At 36.9% G+C, this 13,827-nt stretch overlaps 1 protein-coding gene and 2 pseudogenes across 2 annotated transcripts; 2 read left to right on the top strand and 1 right to left on the bottom strand.

Moving 5' to 3' along the window:
- The first annotated feature begins 2,234 nt into the window (after positions 1-2,234).
- Positions 2,235-5,254, top strand: LOC143572756 (uncharacterized; annotated as a pseudogene). The gene is made up of 6 exons (XR_013142317.1): positions 2,235-2,428; positions 3,732-3,792; positions 3,883-4,217; positions 4,296-4,434; positions 4,517-4,642; positions 4,719-5,254. The product of XR_013142317.1 is annotated as an uncharacterized LOC143572756 (transcript).
- Positions 5,255-8,417: 3,163 nt separating this feature from the next.
- LOC143572755 (O-fucosyltransferase 28-like) lies at positions 8,418-11,994 on the top strand. The gene is made up of 7 exons (XM_077057822.1): positions 8,418-9,285; positions 9,985-10,057; positions 10,127-10,191; positions 10,284-10,372; positions 10,449-10,581; positions 10,654-10,886; positions 10,995-11,994. The coding sequence occupies exons 1-7, from the start codon at positions 8,728-8,730 to the stop codon at positions 11,737-11,739; spliced, it is 1,896 nt and encodes a 631-aa protein (XP_076913937.1). The 5' UTR covers positions 8,418-8,727; the 3' UTR covers positions 11,740-11,994.
- Positions 11,995-12,466: 472 nt separating this feature from the next.
- On the bottom strand, positions 12,467-13,469 carry LOC143572761 (L-type lectin-domain containing receptor kinase VIII.1-like; annotated as a pseudogene).
- Between the last annotated feature and the right edge of the window lie 358 nt (positions 13,470-13,827).

Genomic DNA, 13,827 nt, shown 5'->3' with positions numbered 1-13,827 from the left:
TGGTTACTTTAGTTTCTTACATAATAGTTTCAATTTTAGTCCTCTAACTTTAATAAAATTTTGTTAATTTATAGAATAGTTGCACATCTACCCCTTATTTAAAACAAACTACCTCCACGACTTTTAAACGTTCATAACTTTTTCACACGTTATTATTTTTTTAAGAAAATTATTCTATAAAAACGAACATTTTATTCTCTTTAATTTGAGTATGATATTGCTAGAGTTTATTAATTTAAAAAAATTAACATTTACGTTATTACCGGTTCGTAACGACAATGGGTCAGGTTAGGCGGTTCGAATCATAGGTCAAAATGAATTAGAGACGGAACATGTCAATACAAAAGCTGGTTAATTTGGTTCGGGTCGGGATGGGTTCAGGTCGAAAGGGGTCATGTCAAAAGGGTATCGGGTCGAAACGAGTTTCGAGTTAAAACGGTGTCTGGTCCAGATGGGTTTCGGGTCAAAACAGGTTGGTTTGACAATCGATCTATTTGAAATTGTTGTACATTTTAGGCATCAGTTCCGTGATGACATTGTTTACACGAACCATACCCGATAAACACGTGTCCAACACCACGTAAATAGCATTACCCAACCTTGGTAAGCACCTAACACCACGTAACGCACAAGTAACCAACGTGAGTTACACACATGATGTCGGTTGAGCATGTTTAATGCATGTAACATGCATTCAGGTGCCAGTTATGCGCGTTCAACTGTCAGTTACACACGTACCGGCTTTGCATGTGTTACGCGTCCAATTTCGAGTTACGAACACACTGTCATCAGGTTTGTGCACGTACTTTGCTGCATAGCGCGGGCACCTGACTAATATTTCTGATGGGAAACTTACCTCCGTCTACACTTAGGTGTTGTTTGTTTTTGAAGAGGTTTAATGTCTGCAGTCTGCGGACCACATCTGCAGACATCTATAGCAGAAGAGGTGGACCAAAGGTCTGCAGTCTGTAACAAGAAGATTGTTTGTTTTTTAACATCTGCACAGTATTAACATAAAATGAAATTTAAATAAACTGTCAGATCCTAACTTCACGAACATATAACAACAAGATCCATAACTCACATCAACAATCTAATAAGAACAAGTCGTTCATAACTCAAATCATAAATCAAATCCTAATAAGAACAATTAAAAAAAAGATTTTGCAATAAAAAAAAATTAAGGTAAACAAGAAACAAAATATATAAAAAATTTAAAGAAATCTTTGCTGTTTCATTTTCTGTTGCTGCTACTTCTCCATTTATTAAGCTTAAAATGGAGCTCCAAAAATTCAATTTGGAAGACAGGGTTATTAGAGTTTCAATTAACTTGGTCACAAGTACTTTCCTCAAATACCATTGGTGGTTGGCTAGTATTAAGACCTTGTGATTCTGTAGGAGAAAAAAAAATTGCAGCCTTACAGATGGTGGTTCGAAGGTGGCGGCTGGCAGGTTCCGGCTGTGCGAAGGTGAGTAGTGGTGGTGCAGCTAGCGGTGATGTGGTTGTGAGAGTGTTGCGAGGGGTGGTGATGCGACTGGTGGCGTAGAAGGGTGGTGTGACTGGTGGCGACTAGGAGATGGTGGTGGAGGTGTGAGATGGTGGCGGTGATGCGAAGGTGGTGGTGGTGCGGCTGGTGGACAGGGAGGAATGTGGGTTTGGGGGGCTAGGGTTTGAGAATGGAGAAGAATGATAAAGGAACGTGGTGCTTTGTGTCTGATGGGGTTTTGAGAAGAGGTTTGAAGAGGCTTGAAGTGTCTAGTCCATGTCTTCTCCAAGAAGAGGACGCGCAGACATTTTTTAATGAAATGTCTTCTGAAAAACAAACGCACTGCAGACCCCTATGTCTGCCCTTGGTCTTCTTGGCGCAGACAGAAGTGGTCAGGAAGAGGTTTTTTAAAAAAACAAACACACCCTTAGATACGACAAGAAGATTGATTGACGCGGTTGTTTTGTTTGTTTCCCTTGGTGAGTAAGAAATGAAATAAATAAATAAATAAATAATTTTGTTCCTTTGATAAACCCACCTATTTCCTCTCCACCGTTTCAAACCCACCCACCCAGCCGCGTTCACGGCAATCAGTTACATTACAGGTGCTTCCTTCGTTCTCATAAAAAAAATGGTACAATTTCCAATTGCCAATTTAACTCTACCTACTCTTTATTTTCTGTTACGTGATGATCAAAAGTACCCTCACTTGCTTACTTATTATTATTATTATTATTATTATGCAGATAATAAAAGTGGAGAAAGCGAGAAGTGGCATTCGTACCCATCGGTGGGACGAACAGGATCAATGGTTCCAACTGCTTCTGAAGTCAGCGTTGACGAGATTCGATCGGCTGCTACGGGCTCATCCGATCGGTTTCCACCTTCTCTCCACGCTCCTTTGATCAGTTCTCCTGAGCCTCCTCCGTATATTGCTGCTGGTATGTATAAATATAATACTACATCTCAATTCTCAATTGCTTATTATTTTGCTTTCATTTCATTTCATTTCTAGTCTAGGGTTTAGATATTCCCTTTTTCGTTGCCAGCCCCAATTTCATAAGGTGTAAACGAACCTTGCCCGAGCTCAACTAGGTTCAAACTCTACTCGTTTTGACACTTAATAGAGCTTTTTTCGAGCTCTTTTTTTATACTTGGACCGACTTGTTTTTTATTTATTAATTAATATATATATATATATATATATAGGATGTATATCATTACAGAACTGTAAAATTATTTAAGAACTTGAAGGAACCCTTGAAAACTAATGTTTTTTTATAAAAAATTTTGTATGTTAATGTTCTTTGAGATTAGTTTTATCATTTTTTATATCTATATCTACAATTACAATTTTGAAAATTAGTTTTTATACATATCTATGTTTTGTTTGACACCTATGTAAATTTGTTAGTACATAAATTTTACATATATGTAAACTTGTGATTAATATATGTAATCAAAAAAATTTATATATATATATACGTTTTTAATTATTTTTAGGAAAATCTTAAACGAGCCCTAATTTCATAAGGTGTAAATGAGCCCAAGCTCCGCTAGGCTCCAGCTTTGCTCGTTTTGACTTAAGAGAGCTTGAGCTCGGGCTCGGCTCGTTTCGAGCTCTTTTTTTAAAGCTCAGGCTTAGGCTTGGCTTGTTTATTATTTTTGTAATTAATTTATACACGTGTTTTAGTTATCTTTATATGTTGAGAAAACATTAAACGAGCCTAAGCTCAGCTCGAGCTCGTGTAGTACCATAAACGAGCCAAAGCTCGGCTGTGCAGTATGGACTATGGAATTAATATATAGAAGTCCAAATGTGGTAAAAGGAACCTAAAGATACGTAAGACTTATTAAGGCTCGATGAGCTTTAACTAGATTCCCATACAAGGCTCAAGCTTGGGCTCGGTAACTAAACAAGTTTTATTTGAGGCTCGGGCTTGGCTCGAGCTTGAAAAACCTTGGCTCATTTCGATCTTTTTATCAATTCAACCTCGAGTAGTTCGTGAGCGTCTCGGCAAGCTTAAACTAGCTTGTCATACATGGCTCGAGCTTGGGCTCGATAACTAAACACAGATTATTTGAGGCTCGGGCTCGACTCGAGCTCAGAAAATCTTGGCCCGTTTTCAAGCTTTTTATTGATTCAATCCCGAGTAGCTCATTTGCGGCTCTGCTCAAGTGCTCGTTTACACCCCTTTGGTGTAGCTGCACAACTAAAGTTATTTACTTTTCTTGCAGATCAAGCTTATCCTTATGAAGCAGGATATGGAGGGCAAATTGGTAAAACCGAGCATCAACCTGCTAGGTATAAGTTAGATCCTGTTTGATCTTTATTTAAATTAAGTCATATGATCTGACAATTTAACATATATATATTTGTTGTGTATTTGAACAGGCAGATATTGGATGAAGTTGAGATTCGTGAATTACTGATCGATCATGTTGGCCATCGTTGTTGTTGGGGAAGTCGTCCTGCACGCACGTGGAAAATCCATTCTATTGAAGACTGCAATGTTTATATCGGGACTCTTGAAACATTTGTGGAAGAACGGGAAGTGATAACCGAAACAGAACCGTATAATGGTGATAACAATGTTGATGGAAAAGATAAGGGGCCTGAACTTGGTGTTTGGGAGCTAGATTTGAGGTCAGAGTTCCCGGTTTTGTTTACAAATCACAAAGAGTCACGTGCCAAAATTCCCCATTCCGAAACCGTTGAAAAATGTTCAGGTAATTGTGCAATTTGACCTAAAGTACGGCTTTGGTTCATCTTATTGTTGAATTTATGAAATCTTGTTTTGATGGTAGATTGTGCGGGAAAAGGAGATGTTTGTGTTACATGTAATCCAGATAAAAAACCGGGAGTGAATAAAGAAGATTTGATGGCTCAGTGTGCTGCATGTTATGGTAGGGGTTTGATTGCTCATAGAGATGGATCTGATACATTGTAAGCCATTTTACATTTAATGATGATAAAAATTAACTTTATACATTACTAGACGACCGGCTGACTTTTTATTTTTTATTAGATGTGTGAGATGTAATGGGAAAGGAAAGATCCCTTTTGCAACTTGTGGATCTAGCGGGCTCGTTAAATGCTTGAAATGTTTAGGCAGTGGCTCACTTTTGACACGCAAAATAGCGGTTGTTAAATGGTACGTCACTAGATGTTAATTTACCAAAACCTTGATTGAATTATTATTTGTTAATTTAACCAATGATATTTTATAGGGATACACATGCAACCAGAAAACTGAATGCGACAAGTGGGGCCGCCTCAGTACCTGATGATGTGTTCCACTGAGCCAAAGGGGTGCAGTTGTGCAACACGCAAGCGTACCAATGCACGCCGGCTTTCTTTGCTGATTCATTTTTCCTGAACCAGTTTTCTTCGGAGGTAATATCTGAACGGCCTCTGATTCCGCATACGGCTAGGGTGATATGTGAGAGGCATACCATTTCTGTGATCCCAGTTACGCGTGTGACGATGGTGAACCGTGGTCAGGCTTTTAGTTTCTACATTGTTGGTTATAGCCGAGAGGTGTATCTCAAGGATTATTATCCTTCTAGGTTTTGTTGTGGGTGTTGCCCTTGCTTAGACTGGCTCAAGATATGATTTAAATGTGGGTGTGTGCTACTTTGAGGTTGGAAAGTGTTTATTGTAATGCATTGTTTATATGTTTGAAGTATGGACGGGTGCGTAGTAATGTGAATAAATGTTGAGAAAATATTATTGTCATGGTATTACAAAAGTGTGTTTTGAAACACGGTCTTTGCCTCTTTGGTTGTAATACTCTGTTTCTGATTAGTGTTTTTATCTTTGGATGTCCAATTTGGTAAAAATGCAACAAGTTTGTTTCGTAATCCAATAGCCCTCAAAACTTAAAATGACTAGAAAATTTTACTATAAAACTTTTGAGCCCGCAAGTTATCCTATTGTCCAGTGGCGGATCAAGGATTACTTTTCAATGGGTTCATCTTTTTTCGGTTGTCAAATTTCTCATTCTAAAAACCAACATTAGAATTTTTTGGCCAGTCGGGTCAACTAGAGGCATAGTACATAATAAAATACAATATCAGTTGAATTACATCCGTGCTTCCGTGAGTCATTTGCGGGATACTAATAAATGATCATTGGTAATAACCAACCATCCAAATCATGTTGCCATATTAGCTGTATTTAAACTAGAGTCTAATAATCCACAATAAAAAAACTAAGTATTGCACAACAACATAAAGTATACAACTTATATGTAGAAATTAGATTATGTGGTAAATTAGATTTTGCGGTAAATTAGAGTATATTCTGGAGAAAAGAAAGCCACATTCTGTATAAATGGAAGTCGGAAATTCACATTTAAGTTACGTAACAATGAACTAATTACAAACAAAGGCCCAACAAGTAAAAAATTAAGTTATGTAACTTTATGTTTCAGGTTTGTTGTTGTACAAACAGAACAACAAAGTAGAAATTAAAAGTAAAATGAAATGAAATAAATAAATGAGACTCTAAAACCAAAGCGGATTCAAATAATATTTAACTTTAAGTAACAAATTCCTTGCTAATGATTTGACAATGGTGGTTGTTGCGTTTGTTCCGATGTGTGAAGAGGGCTGGCCCTAATTAAGTAACCAGTTGGGAAAAACAGAAAAGAAATTTTTAAAAGAGGGAGTTGAACCTGGGTTCTCACAATAACAAGGTATGGAGTTTACCATCAGACGATGATGTCATAATATATATGGATTCTCTATAATATATATATGAGTTCACTTTCATATTTCATATAGGCGTTATATATATAATCCTAAACTCAGTGAGTTTTCGTGAACCCGCACCCATGTAACTAGATCCACCCATGCTATTGTCATGAGTCAATCCTCAAAACTTATGACATTGTAGTCTTCAAATATTTGGTCTATGACATTGTGGTCTTGTCAAATAATAGGTGGGCTAATTTATATAAGCCAATTATTAATTGTAATTTGTTAACAGCACAAAAGAATATCAGTATGGAGTTGGATCCTATTCACGTTCAAGCAACTTAATAGTTATCTTTGTTAGGGATATTTCTATTCTATTCCATCCTATCCCAATCTATCCGAATTCAATTCGAATCTGATTTAGATAAAATCCAAATAACCCAAAATTATCCGAATATTGTGAAAATAACCTAAGAGCAAATTTTCCTAGTTTTTGGTCCCCCATTTTTTACACATTTAGAATCACAACAAACATACAAAACCGGAAAAAGAAATTAGTCTTGAACACAATTTCAAAGTTCAAAACTTCAAATAATATACAAAATAAGCATATGAAACTGGTATATTCCACTAAAAACATGTTATTTATTCAGATTAAACGGATATCTGAATAATCTGAATTTTTAAAATTCTATATCTGAAACCAAATTAGTTGTTCGGATTGATTCTATTCGAATAAGAATTCAGATAAGTTTATTTGAGTTTTGATTTTCGGTTTTCATGAACACCCCTAGTTAAAGTTTGTTAAATACCTAATACACGAACGAGCCAGTCATGCTTTATAGTTTATACTTTATATTCTATCATGTGATATCAAAGCCTTCCAATCCTTGGAAGCTCTTGACCGAAATCCAATTTCAAACCCTACTGGACCACTTCATTCAAATTCAATCCTAATTCATTCAATTGACATTGGCGACTCGGAATCACACACTTGAACAAGTCGAAGATGTATCACTGTTATGGCATCATTCTTTTTTTTTCTTTGTTTTACCTGGCATGGTGATACACAAATTAATTATCTCTTTTCTATCTTCAATATTTGACTTTAGAGTTTGTATTGTATGACGACAAACAAGTCGAAAAAATAATTATATATGAAAAAAATGAGGCAGGTAATCATTTTAATGAAGTTACATACGCAATCCTTAAAACTTTGTAATCTTATCAAAAATACTATTTGTCTATTAAGCCATTCATCAATTTTGATAAAAGTGATGATGTTAACTCAATTTCCAATCAAAGAATGCAAGCATACCCGGAAAGGTCAAATCATTGTGTCAAGAAATGACTATACTATACCAAACTATGAAACCTAAAGAAATTCGGATGTACACAATTAAAACTAGTTATTCAATTCGTGTCATATACGTAATCTAGGATGAGCTCAATACCATGCTGGTACCAATCTCGATTTTCCTAAACAATTGGTAATGGTACCGTACCGGTACCAAAAATGTCCAGTTTGGTACCAGTATCGAATCGAACGATATCGATACTGACACTGTACCGATTCTAAAACATTAAATAGTTGGTATCGAATCAGTACCAATGGTACCCATCTGAATACCATGTATCCATGTACATGAATGTAAGTTGTTTATATTTATTATTAATAATATTATTATTTTGTTATTTTTATTTTATTAGCACCGTAATCTAACTTAGTTCTATAGATATAGAATAGATTTGATACTTATCATAATCATATACAACTACTTATCCTAAAAGTTACATATATCCTTTAGTTATTATAGGTAGAGAATTAATATGTCATGAAGAATATTTAATAATGGTGAACTGGTAGGCACGCCATAATTAATCAATTTTACTTTTAACTAATAATATTTCACATTTATTATAGTTATCATAGATAGATATGTTTGGTTCTGTTTTATTGTGTTTTTAGGCCGAGGTTTATAGAACACAAAACAAGTTGAGGTGTTTAAGATAACATGTAAAAAGAGTCGGCATAAGTCGAAAATAAAACGCAGTTGAAATTCAACAATATCTGTTATCAACGATAACGCTTAAAAGTATTTCATATGGATTATAGTTATCATAGATAGAGAAGTTTGATTCTGTTTTATTGTGTTTTTAGGCCAATGATTATGGAACACAAAAACAAATCGATGTGTTTAAGATAACATGAAAAAAATGTTAGCATGAGATGAAAATAAACCGCAATTAAAACACAACAATATCTGTTATCGACGATATCCGCGTACAAATACTAGACCCAACACCACAAAATCATAATAAGCAAACACAGAAACCGGCTAATATTACTCCCGACCCCTCTTTTCAAAATTGAGCATTGTATATTATTATAATCCACCAATTAATTAAAATAAATTATAATAGTAATAATAATTGTTATTATTTCCTCCTCCTCTCGAAATTTGATCCTTAATTTCACGTTTCTTTTCTTTTGTGTTAGATTTCGAGATTTCAATTGGTGATCCATAAATAATTTTGGATGACAACCGGTGGCGCCACCCCCAAATCCACCACCGGCAGTCCACGATTCGGGGGTGTCTCCGCCCACCGCCGCCATGCCACCGTGGCATCCACTGACTCCGACACGACAGGACATCATCAACCACCACGAGAACAACAACAAGAAAAACAGCCTCTTCAAAACATTAACGACTGCATAACACAAGCTGCCGTAGATTGTTTTGGCACATGCACCTCCACGTGCCAAACCCATAATAATAATATTAATAGTATTAGGAAAGGGGTGGTGGAAGTACGTAATTATGGGAAGCTAGGAAGGAATTTGAGACGTACGTTGCTTGGGTTTCTGATTATTCTTGTGGGATTTAGTGTGTTTGTGAGGTTTTCGTACATGCCAGGTGGCGGAGGCTTTGTGTCGGAGATGGAGGAGGCGGCGGTGAGTCGGAGCTGGTCCAACGCCAACATGTTGATGTTGAGGGATTATAAGAATGATGGGATGAGAGTTGTAGCTGACATTGACTCTTTTTCCACCTCTTCCGTCCCCAAAAAGTTTTTACAACATTCCTTCAACATTCCAGTAAGCATATATATTCTTCTCAATCTATCTCTCGAGTTTCTTACTAGTCGGGTTTATATTAAGAATAAATGAATCATTTGACACCATGTTTATGATGTTGTAACTATAGTCATGGAGCTAGATGCAACCCATGTATTTATTTGTGCTAAATGCGTGACATGTTTTAAATTATGTAATCGGAACATAACCTGTTTAACCCATATATCTGAAAGAGTCAACAAGTAGATGCCCATGTATGGATTAGTTTTGGACTCAAAATGAACCGAAAACCCATGATTTGGTTTTTGGGTTTTAGAAAATAAAGTTAGGCAATCTTTGGGCATGAATTTCTTTTTGTTAATTACTGGTAAATTGCTTATTAAACATTTAGACTCAACATTTTGGTACACATATTACCAATCTCTTATAATTATAAATTTCTTTAAATCAATTTTTCGATTGCCATCAACTCTGTTTGGAGTTTTTGATAGCAAAACCAAACCGAAAATTCAGTTTTTTAAAATATAAATAACCAAATCGCAGGGTTTAATTAGGTTCGGTTGTTTTGATTCGGTTACGTCAGTTAATCATGGTTACGATTCGGTTATTTAGTTTTGTCCACACCACTAGGTTGCGATTGGATTGTAGTTGGTTGTAATAAATGGGTTGAGCGGATACCAATTCTATATATTAAACGCCAAAACCTGACTGTTTCCATAGGTCCCGGACATTTGGACGAAACCAAACAGCAGTCGCTACCATCAATGCATAGAGCGACCTCGAAATCGAAGCAGTAAGTCTCGTGGTTTGGTTTTGCTCTCATTCTAAACCGTTAATAAGTTTTGATTTTGATTATTCTCAGAGAGTAGGACAACCAGGTATCTTTTGGTCCATGCCAACGGTGGATTGAATCAAATGAGGACAGGGGTTAGTTCACATTCTCATCTCTATTTTTAGAATCAAATAAGATTTTGTTTCTAGTTTTAGTAACATGAACCTTATCCTTATCTTTATCTTAGATATGTGACATGGTGGCAATTGCAAAGATGATGAATGCCACTCTTGTTCTCCCGTCTCTTGATCATCAATCTTTTTGGACAGATCCTAGGTTAAAAAAAAGTACTTGTACAAAACATTTCAACTTCTAGCCTAGGACACTAATGTTTGTTTTTTTTTTTCTTTAGTGATTTTAAGGACATTTTCGATTGGAGACATTTCATCGAGAACTTGAAAGATGATCTCGAAATAGTCGAGTCTTTACCACCAAAATTCGCAAACATAAAGCCGTTTGTGAAGGCTCCAGTTTCATGGTCAAAGGTGTGTGGTCAAACCATTTCATTTTGTTGGTTTCATGTCACCTATATGATTTTTATCGCTTTGATTATTCAGGCGAGTTATTATAGAGGAGAAATGAAGGCATTATTACGAAAGCATAAAGTGGTCCAGTTCACGCATTCCGATGCAAGACTAGTCAACAATGGTCTCCCGTCATCTTATCAAAAGCTTCGGTGTCGTACAAATTATGAGGCTCTTCGTTACTCGGATGAGATCGAGAGCCTTGGTAGGAAGTTGGTTGATAGACTTAGGAGTGATGGTCAACCCTATATCGCGTTACATTTAAGGTGATATAACATCTTCTTACACACAAGCAAACGTACTAGTAAAATACCACTCATACTCATAGCAAAGCTATATGTAGATCAGTAGATGACAAAATGATTACTTTGCAGGTATGAGAAGGATATGCTTGCGTTCACAGGCTGCAACCATAACCTAACAGAACAAGAATCTCAAATACTTAAAGATATGAGATACAATGTGAAGCATTGGAAGGAGAAAGACATCAATGGCACAGAAAAAAGACAGCAAGGAGGGTGTCCAATGTCACCTAGAGAAGCTGCTTTGTTCCTCAAAGCCATGGGATACCCTTCAAACACCAAAATCTACATCGTTGCGGGTGAAATATATGGTAACACCAGCATGAACGCCTTCCGAGACGAGTACCCAAACGTCTTTTCACACAGCACCCTCGCCACACCCGATGAGTTGGTCACACTTAGCCGTTACCAAAACCGCCTAGCCGCCCTTGACTATAATGTTGCCCTTGACAGTGATGTGTTTGCTTACACCTATGATGGGAACATGGCGAAAGCGGTCCAAGGGCACAGACGGTTCGAAGGGTTCCGTAAGACGATTAACCCCGACCGGTTACAATTTATTAAACTGATTGATATGTTGGACGCGGGTGAGATCTCGTGGGAGACGTTTAGTTCTCAAGTCAGGTTGATCCATAAAGACCGGGTTGGTGCACCGTATAAGCGGAAACCAGGCCTGTCTCCAAAGCTAGAAGAAAGCTTTTATGCGAACCCGTTTCCTGGGTGTATTTGCAGTGCTCCAAAAAATAAAACGAAAGCTATCGGGGCATTACCCGACCAAAGACCTAACCATGAGAATTCACTACGGTCGTCGGTATAGATCGGTTTTCCTGCTATTAGTATAAATTCTTTAATTTGTTTTATGGGAATACGGTTGTACAGGAATACACGTATAGTTTTCCATGGCAGTGCGATATAGAGTGGGGCTCGTGCGATAGGATTAAACGTTAAGCATAGAATTCACGAACAAAGCGAAAGCGAACGTTTGGACGAAGCGGGTAGTTTAAGATTTTGTTTTTTTTTTTGGCTTTATGTTATGTTAACTTACAATTAATTTAAAGTGTATATAGAGTTTTGTACAATTATTCATTTAATGTACAATGTACTATAAACATATGGAAACATACCAGACCAATGAGAATATACAACTCACCATGCCCAACCAACCTCCAACATTAACATATGTGATAACATTATATCATGATCCTGGAAGATACCAAAGTACAACATGCATCCTAATATCCTATACTTCTTTATAGTTAATGTAAGAAATGTTCTTCCTAGCAGAATTCACTATTCAAATGCCATTAAATTAAAAACCAACCACTATATATCTTGGATTTAAGACCAAGATATCCATGGAAACATTATACATTTGACTAAACAAAACCAAATCTTGTTCATAACACATAACTAGAAACATATAACTAAACAACTACAAGATCACCTCACCACAAGCAAAATCCATTTACAGTTCACAACAAATGCATACCGTCTAAATTAAAATCTTACCTATTTGCTCAAACTCTTCTCATCAACCACCGGTTTCACACCATACTCTTCGGGAGCAATCGGCGCCTTTCCGCAAACACCGTCCACATTAACATACCAACAACACTTCCCCAAGCCCCTATTCCGATCCCGAGTATAAGCGCATACTCGATCCACAACACACAATCATTTTCCTTGTGAACCTTGATCTCCTTTCCTTTTCCTTTAAAACCAATCGGATCCAACGGCTCCGAATGCATCCGATCCAGCTGTTGTAGCGTCTTAAAGCTCCACGAGTACACATTACAAGCCTGCGACGAGTCGTTCCCATTAAACGAACTTAACCCCACGAAAAACCCATCGTTTTCGGGCCAGATTTTACTTATATCAATTTCCCCGAACAACAACGGATCAACCGGCCGATTTTCCCCAAATTTATTCACCCGAACCTCCAACCGCCTCGAACCCGCTTCGCAATCGATCCAAACTTGCAACCGGGCACCACTATTCAACAGAAGACAAATTCACAACCTTGAAAGACACAAAACTAGACAAATCAATCCCAACATGATTCCCATTAATATCCTTATACTTATCATCCATCAATGTATCAAATTCAACACTCAAGAACTTAAACCCACCTCTCTTTGAAACCCCAAACGATCCATTACCATGAAACAAATCATCTCGACCCGAAAACACAACAAAAGCCACATCTCCATGAAAACCTGACGTCATCGAAAACTCGAAATATGTTGAAAAAGACACCAATTTCTTGGGAGTTCCTGAATAAAACTTGATGGGGTTTTTGTAAATTACTCTACCAGTAGTGAGCTGTAAGGATTGGCCATCGTTGACCACTTTTGCACCGCCGTAAAGTGAAAGAACAGAGCCAAAGGTTGAACTTTGACCGAAGGTTTTGAAAGTAAAAGATGAATTTGTGGTGTCTGCGGTTAAGGAATTGAAGTACGAGGTGAAGAAACAGAGGAGTATGAAGGGTTGTTTTAAGGCCATTGTGAGATTGGTTTTTGTTGGTGGGTTTCAAATTGGGATATATGAAGAACCCATTGGGTTTGAGAATTGCAGAATGCAGATGATAAGTTGTGTAGAGAGAGAAAGAGAGATTGGAATTGGAGTTGGAATTGGAGTTGGAATTGGAGGTTGTGAGAATTAAATGTTGGAATTTAATTTGTGTGAGTGGGTTCTGCAGAGTCTCTGATTCTGATTCTGATTCTGATTCTGTAAGTTGTTACTTTTGGGTCAGTGGTTGCTGACTTGTTTGGGGAGTAGAAGTAGAAGAATAAAAGGATGGTGGGGTAGAATTGTTATATTATTAGGCCCTTAAAACATTTTGTATTGACACTTAATTACCCCCTATCATTGTCTTGTTTTTATGGTAAAAAAAGTTGAATGGATT

The sequence above is a fragment of the Bidens hawaiensis genome, unplaced genomic scaffold (genome assembly GCF_021521415.1).
Source record: "Bidens hawaiensis isolate Kalapana, Puna unplaced genomic scaffold, B.hawaiensis_p1.1 tig00026006_1, whole genome shotgun sequence".
Classification (NCBI taxonomy): domain Eukaryota; kingdom Viridiplantae; phylum Streptophyta; class Magnoliopsida; order Asterales; family Asteraceae; genus Bidens; species Bidens hawaiensis.
Note: the sequence above shows the minus strand (reverse complement) of the source record. Positions and strands in the feature narration are given on the sequence as shown.

Excerpts from the sequence above, each read along its gene's own strand:
- LOC143572755 (XM_077057822.1), top strand. The coding sequence starts at position 8,728 with ATGACAACCGGTGGCGCCACCCCCAAATCCACCACCGGCAGTCCACGA. Across the intron at positions 9,286-9,984 it reads AACATTCCTTCAACATTCCA|GTCCCGGACATTTGGACGAA; the intron begins GTAAGCATATAT and ends CTGTTTCCATAG. Across the intron at positions 10,373-10,448 it reads TCTTTTTGGACAGATCCTAG|TGATTTTAAGGACATTTTCG; the intron begins GTTAAAAAAAAG and ends TTTTTTCTTTAG.